General features: G+C 50.6%; 1 protein-coding gene across 1 annotated transcript in view; it reads left to right on the top strand.

Moving 5' to 3' along the window:
• The window catches only part of WNT10A (Wnt family member 10A), a 59111-nt gene extending 43049 nt beyond the window's left edge, over nt 1-16062 (top strand). Inside the window, exon 4 of the mRNA XM_063288909.1 lies at nt 15120-16062. Coding sequence (XP_063144979.1) covers nt 15120-15587 — 468 coding nt within the window. The 3' untranslated portion in view covers nt 15588-16062. The remainder of the gene's footprint in view (nt 1-15119) is intronic.
• Nucleotides 16063-16340: the final 278 nt, after the last annotated feature.

Genomic DNA, 16340 nt, shown 5'->3' with positions numbered 1-16340 from the left:
TAGAGCCTTTTCCAGAGAGCTAGATCTTTGCATAATGTGTCCAAAGTAGGATAATTTGAGCCAGATCATTTGTGCCTTGAATGAGAACTCTGGGTTGATTTGTTTGATGATCCATTGGTTTGTTTTCTTGGCTGTCCATGGTATTCTCAGGATATTCTCAGGATAGTATTTAACTATCAGTATTTAACCTAAACAAATTAACTAATACGGAGAGATGAGTAAGACAAAACAGCTTGTTACATTATAAACATTTCATCCAGTTGATTTTCTCTTTGCTTTATCTGGAAAAAGTAGTTAGCTGGTCATGACCTGTTCATGGTGACTGTATGGATGAATGATTTGCATCTCAAACTGTCCACACAACTCTTCTGTGGATATTCTAGGGATAATCTTGATCCTGTTCATCCATCTTATCTGTTGTCTTCTCTTTTGCCCTTTTCCCTCATCTTGTCAAACATAATTGTTTTTTCTAATCCATCAGCAGTTCATGTAAGATGCCCAAAGGGAGGCCTTTAAAGGGTGTGCCTAAAAATTAAAATCTACAACTTTGCTTGACTCAAAAGATGCTTGGCATTGATCTTGGATTCTTGGGAAGCAAAACAACCTGCATCTGATTAGTTTATTTTATTAAAAGTGCTTGAAAGTGATGGAAGTGACTGAAATATTTATATGGTGAATTGAATTTTATTTTGGATTAATTCTTATTACTATGCTTAACATAGAGCTGGCTCCAGTCTGCTTTGACTCTTGCTGTGCACTGCATTGCAACAGAGGGAGTTCCATGGACAGAATCATGAGTAGAACTTGTCCTGGGTTACCTAATGCAGAATATACTAGAATCATATTTTGTTAAAAGTATACACAAATTAAAGGAATTAGGATTGTCCTGATTACGAGAAATCTCCTGCAGCTGTAAACTTATGCAACGTTTCTGTCACTGCAGGATTTTATTATGGAAAACCCTATATGGTAACATTATGTCTTCTCTTTAATCTTAAAAGAGGGGTGGGGAAGCTAAAGCCATCCAGATGTTACTGAACTATGTCTCCCAGCATCCCCCACCATTAGTGTCTTTGGTGGGTTGTTTTGTTACTGGTGAGACACACAAAAGGAGTGCCCCAGATTCTGTCTGCTCTTCGAAAGTGGTAAAAGAACAGCCTCCCAACTTCTGGGAAGGACTCTGCTGGGTAGGAAAAGCTCACTGTAGTCTTAGGATTAAGTGTGCCTCAAGGCAAATGGCCAGCCCCTTAATAGAAGGTCTATTTCACCAGTTTGCAGCTTGTGGGGGTTGAAATGGTGGCCCTTGCCTTTGCCAGATCAGAGAGATAGAAAGATGAAAGGGTACCAGAACCACCCATTAGCTGTACAACAAAGAGCTTCTGGTACAAGCAACAATAAAGCATTTGCACATGAGTCTCTTCAGGGAAAGACATTTAGCTTGTAGCATGTTGTGTATTGGGTTCTTCTTTTAGATATCTAGGTTCTTGGGGCTTTTTGGCCTTGATCTGAATAGGTGGCTGAATCTAGACTATGTCTTTCAAGTGGTGGAAGCCCAAACTCACTCTCTATTCCCTTTTCGTTAATTCATTAAATAGCAATTAAAGACAATGCATGTATTTTTCCTTTTTTTTTTTTACCTTTATGTCATTCATTTGAGGTGGAAAGGTGAAATGAGCACTTAAACACCTTTAGAGCATTGATGTAGGGGACATAATCCAGGTTAATGACTGTAATACAGGTTAAGCCTTCCTCTTGTAAACAAGGTTGCCCTTAACCTGACCTCCTGGCTCCTTGACTGAGGAAGAAGGCTGCCCTCTACTCTCTGCCTAATCCATCAGAGTCAGACCGCTCTGGCACTGCTTTGTATCTGTGTAGTGGCTGTTAAGAGGAGCCATTGTTCCTCCTAATCCAAGATGGTTAGTACAAGGATCGGTGCTTTTGAAATACAGGACGAAAGACCGAGGTTAAATATGGGATACACTCCATAAGATATCCAGAAGGGTTGTAGATTGCCTGTATAAAAGAAAGGATGCATAGTCCTTAAGGATGCTTGCCAGCAGATTGTTTTATAAGTCATCTGAGTATAAAATCTGAACCAAAATGTAATACATAAATTGAATAAATAAATAAACAGGATGTTTGGTCTCAGAGGGTCTAGGGAGATGATTCAGTAGATATCCAAGGGATTATAAATATAATTACCAGTGGCAAATTGATGTTTCATGCTGATGATGAACATTGACTCATTTATTATGGGACCTAATTTTTTTTAGTGGGGAAGCAAAGAACGGTACCAAACTGAGGCATACATGGGTAAGCAACATCGTTGTCAAAATATGTATGCTCTTCTCACCCCTTTGCTTTACAAAATAAAAGGAATGTGCTTATTTTGTCTCTATGAAGCAGGAAATAGGAGGTTCTTAAAAGGGTTGGACTGGCCATCACATCCAGACGAAGGTGGTGACTGCCACAGGGCACCGGATCTCAGTGTACTAAAAAAGGAAGGCAACAAAAGTGTAGCTTTGCATATGCCAGCCTTCTCCAAAGCTGATGTCATCATCGTGTAGGTCTACAAAATCCTATAATGTGTGGGAGTTATAGTTCAACCTCCGAAAGAGATTACTTTGGTGAAGGTGGGTATATGCACATGTGTACCTGCACTGGTGTGTGTATGAAAGGAGGGCAATAAGTATAGCCTGCCATCAGAAGAATAAGAGCCAGGTTGCATAAGGCTGTTGCCCTGAAAGCCTTTCTCAGAGAGATGTCTTCAGCAGTGATGGTTTGTGATGATCACCAAGTGGCCTATTTGATCAATTGCCACATTCCTGGCATGGTGCCATGGCCCACTATGATGCTGAATTGAGTGGTTGGAGCTGAACTGCAGAAAGCCCTGAGGTGATGCTTCAGTGAAACATTATGGGAATTAAAATGGCAGCTCCTGTCCAGACGTTCAGTGGCAGCATTACGCTGCTGCTGCTGCTGCTGCTGCTGCTGCTGCTGCTGCTGCTGCTGCTGCTGCTGCTGCTGCTTTTTCTACAGCTTCCCCAGCTATCCCATTTCAGTAGTAGCAATAGACATGAAGGGGCTCACAAGGACAAAGTTCTTTGGATGGCCTTCTTGAATCTTCGTAGAGGCTCCTGTGGAATGGATATTTATGTTAGGGAAAGAGAGTGTGGTGCCTGCTTATCAAAGGCAAATTAACTAAATAAAACAGTAATTCTGTTACAAATGAATTACATGAAAATGACATTTCTTAGAACAGATTTGGGGTCAGGCAATTCTTGCTACTTTCTTTCTGATATAATTCTAGGCTCCACTCCCCGAAGAATGTGTTTTGTTTCCCCAGGACATATGCCTCCCATGATACATAAAGAGGAAAAGAATATAAGCTCTGGCCCCTTCAGGGACCCAATTTTTAAAGGCTTCCTTGGGAGTTGTTCTCTCTGCCTGATAGAAGTATGGTGGAGCTCAAAGACTCTTCTTTTTTGTTTTGCTTTCATTACAGCTGCAGTTCTGTATATCCACTTACTTGGAAGTAAGTTCCATTGAACTTGGTAGGCTTTTCATCCAAGTAAACACGGAGGAGGATTTGTCCCGAACAGCTGTTCTTTGAGATTAGATGTCCTTTGAACAGCTCAACTTTAAAGAGCAGCATAATGAAGAGCACATGAGCGGGGGTGAGGTGAGGTGGGGTGGGGGGAGACAGCAGGGGGAGAACAGCTTGAAGTGTGCACCTTTGGTTGTCTCCCTCCTTATATAACCATTCAGGTTTCTTGCTGGAACACTGTCCTTTACCTAAAATTTAAGAAATCCCCCCACGGGTGAATGACATTGACCTTCTTTCTCCTTGAAGAAGATTTGGCCTGGAGAGCTCTGCCTTAACAGGATTGGACCCTTCCCAGGCAGACAGTCCCCTTGGAACACCCACAGGAAATGATTTTGAAACCACTAGGTGGGATGCAAAGGGGATAATGGCTCCAGCTTATTAGTGCTCTGTAATTTGGTGCTAATTTCCTTTATTACAGTGTTCTCGCACTGCAGGGGATGGTCCTCTCTTGCTGCCTGGGTGGGGGTGGGGGGTGAGGGCTGGATCTCATTGCAGAATGTAGAGACAGCAGAGCCACTAATGGGCAGAGAGGTGGCATCAGTGTGCTTTGCAGGCTGGTTTCCATGTACCTTCCTGGCCCCTTTGTCTTTCCCAAGGCAACAAGGAGTTTAATTGGTACATGCCGATAATGTTGCAGTCAAGGAATGCAACGGTGGTCCTGGTGTGATGCAGCCATAGGACATGCTCACAACTGCTGGGCACAGGACACCCTCACTTGCTTTACTAAATCAGACTGAAGGTCTGTCTAGTCTGGCACTCAGCTGCCTTTCTGGGACTGCCTTCTTAAGCTTGCCTAAACTTTCTGGCAAGTTTAAAATGGTTGTGGCCATTCCCCATTCTTTGCTTGAAACATTGAATAAACTGGGGTGTGTGGTTTCTAACCATGGTACTTCTGATGGATCTGTGTTTTTTGGTTTTAAAGCCTGGGAGTCTCAGCCAATAAGAGATGAAGGTTCAGTCCACGTGTACCTTTCAGACTTGAACCCACCTCCAAAAGTATCTCACACCTAAGTATTAAGAGAAAAGCCTTGAAGTTTATAGATCCACAAAACAAAGCCTTACGCCTGTGGTGGTGAGGCATATATGCTAATGGGAGAAATAGCGTAAAGGTAAAAATGTCCTTGAGTTGACCTTTACTCCTGGTAATGACATTGGTAACAGTTTTCATGGAAGTGGTTTGCCTTCTTCCAAAATGTATGTTTGACTTTTCAGTCTAGCCCAGTGTTTCTCAACCTTGTAAGATGTGTGGACTTCAACTCTCAGAATTCCCCAGCCAGGATGCTGGAGTCCACACGTCTTACAACAGCTAAGATTGAGAAACATTGATCTAGCCAGCAGCCCTGGAATCCCCAGGTGGTCCTGCATCCCAACACTAAGGCCTCCTCCAGCTTAGCTCCTGACTTCAGCCAAAATGGGTTAGGCAAGGAAATGCTTATGATCTCTTTTTTCAAAGTGGGTGTGCATGGGTGTGAGAGAAGAACAGACTATATTTCAACACCAATACCAGCACAGTACCCTCCGTCACATTTCAGGCAGCTGAGGACAGGGTGGGCTGTATGATACACACAGGACAATATCCAAGTGCTGTCACTGTTCCCAGTGCAGATCTGTCATGAGTGCCGTTGAGCTAAAGTAATCAGCGCAATGGCACTCATGACAATGACAAGGAAATAGGTGAAGGGGTACAAGTTAAGTAGCCATCAACCCACAACGACTAACGGCTAACAAACAATAGATAAACGGATCACGGAGCCACCCAAGCCATCAGCAGCAATACCACGGGGATCGCCCAGCTGAAAGCAATCAGCAGAAGAATGAAAACCTGAGGATGGGCGATCCTAGAAACCCTCAACCAATGGCAGGGCAACGCATGGGACAAAGGGGGGTGACGTGACCGAGAGCGAGGGGGCGCTGACCGGCGCGGGGTATTTAAACCCCGCACCGGCGCGCTCCTGTCACTCTCAGCTTTTTCTAACAACGTTGTACCTATCCTGAAATAAACCAGAGCCTGCTTTGCAACCCAGTGTCTGAACGTTATTCAGAGGTAGGCAGCGCATGACATAAAGCTGAGAGTCATAAACTCAGCCTCGCCGAGCCCCACCGGACGACAACGAGCCGCGGGAGGAGTAGACGGCGAGAAGACCAGCAAGATGAGGCCGGAACGGCGCGGGCAAGGAGGGCGAGCCGCGCGGCAAGAGACAGAGGAGGACCGACCGAGGCCAGAGGCACCGCGGACTCCCGGAGCCATGGACGCCCGCCCCACCCGACCCGAGCCTCAGCTCCAACCCCAAGGGGAGATGGCGACGGAGGCAACCCGACCGCGGGAGGGAGCAGCACGACTTCCGAAACCAGCGGAGGACCCCGCGCCCCACATCGCACCCCAGCAACGGGCGTGGAGCGACAGCCCCACGGTGCTCGACACGGAGGAGGACGACGGAGACACCCATCAGACGGAGGAGGAAGCGGACCCGCGGCGGAGGGACGATGAACCCCCCCCCCCCGAGGACGCGCCAACGGAACCGGCCCCAGCGGCGGTGCGGGCTGTGGACGAGGAGGCACGAGCTGAACTCGCGGCCATGCGGGCTCAGCTGACGGAACTCCGGACCATGCTCCAGGCGCTTATGCCCCCCGCGCCACCCAATGACGTCCCCGCACAAGCCCACACCCCGAGCGAAGCACCGAACCCACACGAGCCAGCGGAAAGCCAGCAGACGGCACAGGCGGCCGACACCACATCCCGGGAAGCGAGAGGCGGGGCCGCGCAAAACGCCCGGGCCCCAAAGGACTTTCCCATCTTCTTCGATGGGACCCCCTCAAAACTCTCGTTTTTCGTCACCAACGCTAGGGAGTTCATGGGGAGGCACGGACACTCCTATGACTCCGAGGCCGACAAGATCGGCGCCGTGGCAATCAAACTCCAAGACAGGGCGGCGGACTGGTACGTCCAACTGTACGAGTCCAGCTCCCCCGCCCTCGCCACCTTCCCTGCTTTCATCAACGAGATGAAAAACTATTTCGAAGACCCCCTAGCCAAAGTACGGGCGAAAAGCGCACTCCAGAGACTTAAACAGGGCGCACGCACGGTCCCTGACTACGCCCTGGAGTTCAAAGCCCTCGCGGGAAAGGTCTGCGACTGGTCTGAGACCACCCTGCTGGAAATCTTCAAAAAGGGGCTCAACCGCGACGTTCTCCAATGGGCCCTCTACCGCGACGACCCAGAAACGTTACACGGGTGGATCCACCTCGCGGGGAAAGCCGAACACGCGCACCGCACCTTCCTTATGACAACCACGGAAGACACAAACTACGTCGGGAAAAAGGTACCCGCACCACACGGGGGGATGGCCGGCCCCATATACCCTAAAAAGAAGTTCAACCGGGAGCCCTGCGGGAGGTGTGGCAAATTAGGGCACAAGACGGCGGACTGCTTCGCCAACCGACCGCCGACCAGCGCGCCCAAGCCCGCCCCGAAAATTAGCCCCAAACCACCCAACCCGGGGCCGCCCCCTCACCGCCGAATGACCGTGGCCACAGCGACACCGGAAGAGGGCTGGGACGCTTACTGGGGAGAAGAGGACAATACCGACCCCGACCAGCCGGCGGGAAATGCTCCCCGCTTGCCCTGAAACGCGTGGCGAGGCAGGCGGCGGGACAGCAACGCGAACCACCTCAACGAAACGACAAAAGCTCCGTAATATTGGCAGCAATTCAACTCTCTGCCGGCAACGGAGCCACCACGGCCGCGGCACTAGTGGACTCGGGGTGCTCAAAAAACCTTATCCACCCCGACCTAGTCGCCAAACTCGAACTCCGCTGCTTCCCCCTCCCCACGCCGCTGGCATTCCACCAGCTGGACGGCTCCACAGCGGGGGGGAAACCAGCCACGCTACAAACCGAGCCGGTCACCCTGCAAATGGGCACTCACACCGAGCGCACATCGTTCGTAGTCACGCCCATCGGACGGCCCATTGCAGTCCTGGGGATGCCATGGCTCGCGAAAAACAACCCGCGGATCAACTGGGCGACCCGCACCTTCACATTCGGCGACGGCGAGTATCGAGCACCAGTACCAGCTGGCAAAAGCAACCCCACGGTAGGACGAGCGGAGGCGACCACACAAGACAACGCCGCTACCACTGCAGACCTACCGGAACAATATGCCGACTTCTCCGAGGTCTTCGGAGAAGCAGAGGCAGACCAACTACCCCCCCACCGCAAGACGGATTGCCGAATCGACCTACTGCCCGACGTCCCCCTACCTAGACCAAAGATCTATTCGATGACCCCGAAGGAGATGGCAACCCTCCGGGAGTTCATCGATAAAAACCTAGACAGGGGATTTATAGAGCCAGCATGCTCACCGGTCGGAGCCCCCGTCCTATTCCGGGAGAAGAAAGACGGGACCCTACGGCTCTGTACCGACTACCGGGGCCTAAACGCGGCTTCCCTGTCCAACAAATACCCCTTACCCCTGGTGAAGGACATGCTCGCCCACCTGTCCACGGGCAAAGTCTTTTCCAAATTGGACCTGCGCGAGGCGTACTATCGCATCCGAATCAGGGAGGGGGACGAATGGAAGACGGCGTTCAACTGCCCCCTAGGCGCTTTCCAGTACAAGGTACTGCCCTTCGGACTCGCGGGGGCCCCTGGGGTGTTCATGCAGCTCATCAATGAGGTACTGCATGAACATCTGTTTAAAGGGGTCCTGGTCTACATCGACGACGTCCTTATTTACACAAAAACATACGAGGAACACGTAACCTTAGTCAGGCAAGTCCTCGACAAGCTCAGAAGGGCGCAGCTCTATGCAAAGCCCACAAAGTGCGAGTTTCACAAAGACCGCCTAGACTATTTGGGGTATCGAATCTCCGGGGACGGCATCGAGATGGACCCCGCAAAAGTCGAAGCGGTACTAAACTGGGAGCGGCCCCGCAACAGACGGCAACTACAGAGCTTCCTGGGATTCGCGAATTTCTACAGGTCCTTCGCCCGGGGGTTCGCTGAGATAGCCCTACCCTTAACGGACCTCCTCAAAACCAAAGGGGTGGGGGACACCAGACGCGCCAAGAACCCAGGCACAGTGCTGAATTGGACTCCCGCGTGCCAGACCGCATTCGACAAGCTGAAAGCGCTGTTCACGACGGAGCCAATCCTCGCGCACCCGGACCCAGAACGGCCGTTCGTGGTCCAAGCCGACGCCTCAGACTTCTCCCTGGGAGCCATCCTCCTACAAAAAGACTCCACGGGGCTCCTGAAACCATGCGCCTACCTGTCAAGGAAGTTCTCCGAGACAGAGAGGCGATGGCACGTCTGGGAGAAAGAAGCCTTTGCGGTGAAATCGGCACTAGAAACATGGCGTCACCTACTCGAGGGAGCCACCCAACCATTCGAGGTCTGGACGGACCACCGGAACCTCGAGGCCCTACGAACGCCTAGACGCCTTAGCCCAAAACAGGTCCGATGGGCACAATTCTTCAGCCGCTTTGATTTCCAGTTGAAGTTCATGCCGGGCAAGAAGAACTTCCTGGCCGACGCCCTCTCCCGGCTGCCCCAAGACGAAGAGCCCGCCCCAGACACCATTGGGACGGTCCTATCCGCCTCGCAACTGGGGATGGCCGTGACCACCCGAAGCGGCGCACGGAGGCAGCTCGACGCTACGGCGCAGCCGACGGCGGGACAACCGGCGACGGAAAGAAGGCAACCGCAACTACCAGGGGGAATGCGCACGGACCTCGCCGCCGCCCTCAAAACCGACCCCTGGTTCCTGGCAAACCCCGACAAGGTAACGATGGCGCAAGACCTAGCATGGGGGGAAGGCAGAATCTACGTCCCGGACTCGCAACGCCAGGCGATCTTGCATAGGTCACACGACGCCAAGCAAGCGGGACACTTTGGGTTCCTCAAGACCCTACACCTAACACGGCGGCAATTCTGGTGGCCCGCGCTCAGGCGAGACGTAAAAACCTACGTGGCGTCCTGCCCAACGTGCGCTCGGGCCAAACGGGCACCAGGCAAACCCGCGGGGCTATTGCAACGGGTGGCAGAACCCTCCCGCCCATGGGAGGAAATCTCTATGGATTTTATAGTGGACCTCCCACCCAGCCAGAAGAAAACGGCCATTTGGGTGGTGAAGGACTACTTCTCAAAGCAGGCCCACTTCATCCCCTGCACGTCAGTCCCATCCTCACAACAACTAGCCAAACTCTTCCTCATCCACGTGTACAGGCTACACGGATGTCCCGCACGTGTGGTGACCGACAGGGGCACACAGTTCACCTCCAAATTCTGGCGGGCCTTCTTGAAGCTGACGGGGACCCAACAGGCCCTGTCTACGGCTTGGCATCCGCAGACGGACGGAGCCACTGAGGTTCTTAATGCCACCTTAGAGCAATTTATACGATCCTATACGAACTACCACCAGGACGACTGGGCTGAACTGCTCCCGTTCGCCGAAGTCGCATACAACAACGCCGTCCACACGAGCACGGGAAAAACCCCGTTCGAAGTAGTCTCGGGGCGCGACTTCGTCCCCATACCGGAGCTACCTCAACCCCCGGAACCCCAGGTGGACGCCAGCGACTGGGGACGGAAGATCGCGGAAGCATGGCCAGTAATCACGGCGGCACTGAAGGAGGCACAGGCTGCTTACAAAGAGCAGGCCGACAAGCACCGGCGCCAACAACCGACGTTCCAGGCGGGGGACATGGCCTATCTCTCCACCAAGTTCCTAAAGTCAACCCAACCCTCGAAAAAACTGGGGCCTAAGTACATCGGGCCGTTCCGAGTCACGCAAATAGTGAACCCGGTAGCAATACGCCTGGACCTGCCACACAACCTCCGGAGGCTCCACCCGGTGTTCCACACCAGCCTCCTAAAACCGGCAACCACCTCCCGATGGCACCCAAGCACGCCTCAGCCCGCACCGCTTATGATCGACGGGCAACACCACTTCGAGATAAGGGACATCCTCGACTCACGCAAGCAACGAGGAACCCTACACTATCTGGTCAGGTGGAAACACTTCCCCCACCCGGAATGGGTGGCGGCGCACAACGTTAAAGCGCCTGACCTGACCAGAGCATTCCACCGGGCATACCCCGACAAACCGCAATCAAGGTCAGCAAAACCAACCCCCCCCCCGCAGGCCTCCCCCCGCCTCCCGTGCCCCAAGGGAAAGGGCCCCCCCCAAGCCCGCGACTTGGGTGGACCTTCCCCCCCCCGGGACTCACTCCCCCCGCCCCGGGCCCACGGGGTGGTGACAAACGATCGCCAGCACCCTCCCCCCGCCCCTTGGCCGCGGGGGAGTGGCAAGCAAGTCAACAGGGCAACCTGGGGGCAACGCCCAGGAGACACAACAAAGGCGACGCACTCCAAATAAGCAAAAAAGGGCCCTACCTGGAGCTGAGCAGCACCCGACCAGCCACGCCTCTCGCCTCGCCGAACTGAGCCAAACAAACAGGGTGTGGTTGGAGCATGCGCACGCCAGGTCAGAACCCGAGCATGCGCACCATGGACACACCCTGGGAAGGCACGTGGTAGAGGGAGGAGCAAAGGGAGGGGCGACAACTACTCCGGCGGGAACTTTGAAAAAAAAAAAAAAAAAAAAAAAAAAAAAAAAAAATGGCGTTTTGACAGCTCCATGGGGGAAAACCCAGAAACCCGGGGGAGAACACTATTCGGAAAGGGGGCAGTATGTCATGAGTGCCGTTGAGCTAAAGTAATCAGCGCAATGGCACTCATGACAATGACAAGGAAATAGGTGAAGGGGTACAAGTTAAGTAGCCATCAACCCACAACGACTAACGGCTAACAAACAATAGATAAACGGATCACGGAGCCACCCAAGCCATCAGCAGCAATACCACGGGGATCGCCCAGCTGAAAGCAATCAGCAGAAGAATGAAAACCTGAGGATGGGCGATCCTAGAAACCCTCAACCAATGGCAGGGCAACGCATGGGACAAAGGGGGGTGACGTGACCGAGAGCGAGGGGGCGCTGACCGGCGCGGGGTATTTAAACCCCGCACCGGCGCGCTCCTGTCACTCTCAGCTTTTTCTAACAACGTTGTACCTATCCTGAAATAAACCAGAGCCTGCTTTGCAACCCAGTGTCTGAACGTTATTCAGAGGTAGGCAGCGCATGACAAGATCTGCTGCTGAACTTTGTGTGCAGGAGGGCAGCTTTATGGTTTTGCTTTGACAGGGGAGGGTGTTCAAATGTGCTATTCCTTTCCCTAATCTAAAAAGGCTTGTACTGCATGCTGCTTCTACATAAGTAAGTGTAAAATGTAGTTTTTCTGGCCACCACTTTAAAAAAAAAAATCAAAAGCCTTCAGCTTTGGAGGGCTCCCTTCTAAGTATTAACTTGGCAGGACCCTGATTCACTTCCCAATACAGACAAGTTCTATGAAATGCTACTACCTAGCCTGGGAGAGTAATGAGAAGTCCCTTTGGTGGATATCTGGTCTCAGAGGCAGGGGGTATGGACTCTGTTAAACATGGGCGACCAAAATCAAGATAGTTCTGTCTGCTGCAGTGAAGGTTCCATCCTGTGTGCACGTGGCTTTTTTCTCAACATATGCTCTTCCATAACAGTATAACAGCAAACCTGCATTCATGAAGAGCCTGCATAGAGATACCCAGGACAAGTTTTCAGAGCTTGTAACAGCAGAACTTACCGCAAATGTACTGTGATCTGCTTGATTGGGCTTATTTTCTAGCTATCTGGGATTGCAAGAGCAGATGGTCAAGCAGCTGGCGGATGAATTTGTATCTGGCTGGTGGGCTGAGTTCAGCTCGGTGGTTCCAGGTTGTTTCAACCTGATATCTAAGGTTTTAGGTTCAGGAAGTTCTACCAATGTTCTAATTCCATCTTTTCTGTGTGTCTTTGTGGCAGAATCCACAAATCCATTGAACCTCTTCTCCCATACACTGATGTTAACAATTCTTCACTTGTGAACAGAGCAGAAAGGCTGCCATAAGTACAGACCTGTGGCAAGTGCCTTGCATAAGTAATAATTTACAATACTTACTGTGTTTATGTAGTCCAGCAACCATGCTAGGCTGAGAGATGGTGACTTCTCAAGGAAAGCTGCACTGCACCCCCTGTTAGTCTGTCTGTCCAAGGCTGCAGCTATGTCCCTCCCACAGGGCAGTGTCTGGGCTGCTGTGATGATGGTGCTGGGAATTTAGGCGCAGTCCTTCCCTACCCTTTATGAAGATGGGAGGAGGCAGTTTCTCTGTAGGCTGGAACATGCTACAGCGTACTGATTCAGTCACCAGGCAGGCACTGTAATGGGCAGTTGGAAAGAGGGGAGACAATATGTCCTGCTCCCTCTAGTTTTTAGAAACTGGCTTGGCCCTAGCAGAACTGCACTCAGACAATGTGGAGTTCTCTTTCTAGCCTAACAAGTGTTCTCTGGAAGGCTATTAGTTGGCAGTACCAAGCTGAAAATATCCTGTCTCCATTTGATTGGCCCACAAGAAGAAGTGTGCATGTCCTCCATGAATTGGGCAGCAGCCCAGTGTCCAAGTACCTATTTTAGCATTTTCCAGGCATAACTGGCCCACCAACACTATGGCTGGCCCTCAATCTGGTGATCTCCCTGCCCCCCAACCCAGGAAAATCCAATATTTAAAAAATGATTTCTAGATCAGGGAATGCATTTGAGCACTCTGCACAGGAAACAAGCAGGTGGGTCACAGCTTGGTTCTGCCAGATCTCAAAGCAGTCCTCACAATCTCGTGTCCTTCAGGCTTGCTGGCCTGTAGCATCCATCATCCCCCTACTCACTGTGTGGCCACCTAGAATTATATCTCATGTTTTCATTCTGGATCTCAAGGCAGCATGTCCAGTGTTCCTTTGTATTTCTCTCTACAACAATAACCCTGTCAGGTAGACTGGGCTGAGGAGCAGTGCCCCAAATCACCTGGAGAGCTTCTGTGGCTGAAAGTAAATTGGAACCCACTTCCTGGTGCCAGTCTAACACCTTAACCCAGTGTTTCTCAGCCTCAGCAACCTGAAGGTTGGCTTGGGAATTCTGGGAGTTGAAGTCCACACGTCAAGTTGATAAGGTTGAGAAACACTGCCTTAACCACTACACCATGCTGTATCTCTTAAGAAAAAAGAAAAGTGGCACTAAAGACACTTTTAATGGGAGTGGAGTAGATGTACATAGAGAAAACACATAATATCCCTCAGTGGTATTGGAAAATCAATTATAATTCTAGGAGAACAGTAAAGATTTAGGAAGTACTAAGTGCCATCAGATTTGAAGCTTCCCGGACATTCCCAGAAGAGTGGCTTCAAAGTGAAATTCAAAACAGGAGAAAGTCAGGATCCAGAAATGGGCAGGTCTTGTGCAGTCAGAACACAAAGCAATACTCACAATTTGTCCCTTCTGCAGCCTTTGCCAAGGGAGTTGCTAATCAATCTAGTGAACAGAAAGTTGTTACTTTTCTAGTTGGGATGGGGAGGGGGGACATTGGACACAGTTGTTCAAACTGCAGGTTTAATTGCTGTTCAACTGAATCTCTCTTCTGTAGGGATCGTACAAGTCAACGTTTGCACTTTTTACCTTTGTAGCTGCAGAAGCAAGCCTTCATGGGATGCCTTGTGGCCAGACTCCGTGATAAAGAGATGGAGGAGAAGAATGTTGTCTTTAGCTTATTTAAAGCCATTTAAAATCCCATTCTTTGAATTTTGTTCTAAATATAAGGTGATGACACATTCTTGTTGGAATAATAACTTCATCTCATCCTGCAAGTCTGTAAATGATAACCCCAAACGATCTGCAGCCTTGGAATCTCTGAGCACATGTTGCTGCATGTAATTGGGAACGTTGTATAAACTCTCTTCACCTCTTAATGTACCTCATTGCTACCAGGATACTGGGAAGGCAAATACAGCTCACGCTTACACTCCATCTACACATTTTAGTCTAGTGTGCTCTGTGAACCTAGCCAGCGTGGTTAGTCTTCGGTTCAAGATGTTATGCAAATCTAGAAAGATGGGTTAAATTAATAAGCCATGGCATGCTCATGTGAATACAGGCAATATAACCAACCTCTTGTGTAACTACTTGGCTGAGCTGCATAACCTGAACAGAGAGGAACTTGTGACAGGGTGTTTTTTTTTTTTTGGGTGCCTTCAAGTCAGTCTTGATTCCTGATGACTGCTTGGACAAGTCCCTGCAGTTTTCTTGGCAAGATTTCAGAAGTGGTTTGCCATTGCCTCCTTCCTAGGGCTGAAAGAGAGTGACTGTCCCAAGGTCACCCAGCTGGCTTTGTGCCTAAAGACTAGAGCCTGCAGTCTTCTGGTTTCTAGCCTGGTGCCTTAACCACTACACCAAACTGGCTCTCTTGTGCCAGTAAGCAGTTAACTATCAGTGGCTTCCAAGGGATGGGGACCAAGTTCCAAAGCCAGCTAGATAGAGAAATGGACTGGATGGAGCTCAGTCCTCTGTGTGGTGCTTGAATTCTTCTGACTGCTGTGTACTTGTGCTCCTGGCAGGTGGTGATGGAGAACATGAAGCGAAAATGCAAGTGTCATGGGACTTCAGGAAGTTGCCAGCTGAAGACATGTTGGCAGGTGACTCCTGACTTCCGGCTGGTGGGTTCACTGCTCAAGGAACGCTTCCATGGGGCATTGCTGATCCGGCCCCACAACAGGAACACTGGACAGATAGAGGTGGGCCAGGCCCGCCACCGGCGTCGAGGTGGCATCAGTGACCTGATCTACTTTGAGAAATCACCTGACTTCTGTGAGAAGGAACCAAAATTGGACTCTATGGGCACACAGGGGCGTTTGTGCAACAAGACCAGCCCAGGCATGGACAACTGCGAAAGCTTGTGCTGCGGGCGAGGACATAATATTCTGCGGCAAACGCGCAGTGAGCGCTGCAACTGCAAGTTCCACTGGTGCTGTTTTGTAGCTTGTGAGGAGTGTCGACTCACAGAGTGGGTCAGTGTTTGCAAATGATGCCTGTGTCCCTGTAGACCCTGCCGAAGTTCCATTGTTTGACTTTGCAGAACTAAGGGTGGAGCCCTGCATTAACACAAGGCAGGGTTCGAGGGACCGGGCACATGCTACAGTTTCACATCTCCTGTCACTTCCTTTCTGGCCTGTGCATGAGCACTTGATTCCAAGGGGTCCTATTGTAGAGACTGAGCATTGGCCTGGCATCTCTGAAACACCAAGACCTGTGTACTAGCAGTCTTGCTGGAGACCCTGCGGTTGTCTCTGGCTGTTTCCAAGCACTGACACCTTCAGCCGTGCTTCTCAAGTCTATGAGCTGTAGTTCAAATGGCTGTCATTCCCACCACCTCCCCTTTCAAATTCATGCCCTTCCAATCCAACACTGAGAACATTCAGGTGTCAGGCAAGCTGATAGATCAAATACCTGCTAACCTAGGCCAAATCTGCCCCATTCCAGTTAAAGTGCCATGAGCACCTTGGTTGTCAGGGGAGAAAAATGAAATAAATGTTTCAAAAAGAGATTGAAGAGTTGGGGGTACAGAGCTGTCTCTGGATAAGTGCCACATGCACTGAGTGCAGATACTGTGGTTGGTAACTTATTTTATTATTGTGAGAATAAAAATGAATCCAAGATAGTAAAGTGCATGTGTATTTCTGAAGTAAAATTCCAGGGTGATGTGCAGGGGGTTTCCTTCCCATGGCACGTCACCATTTCTCCTGTTTGCACCTTTGGGATGTTGTTATTGCAGAATGGAC

Source organism: Candoia aspera, chromosome 1 (assembly GCF_035149785.1).
Source record: "Candoia aspera isolate rCanAsp1 chromosome 1, rCanAsp1.hap2, whole genome shotgun sequence".
NCBI lineage: Eukaryota > Metazoa > Chordata > Lepidosauria > Squamata > Boidae > Candoia > Candoia aspera.
This window is presented reverse-complemented; position numbering and strand designations above follow the sequence as displayed.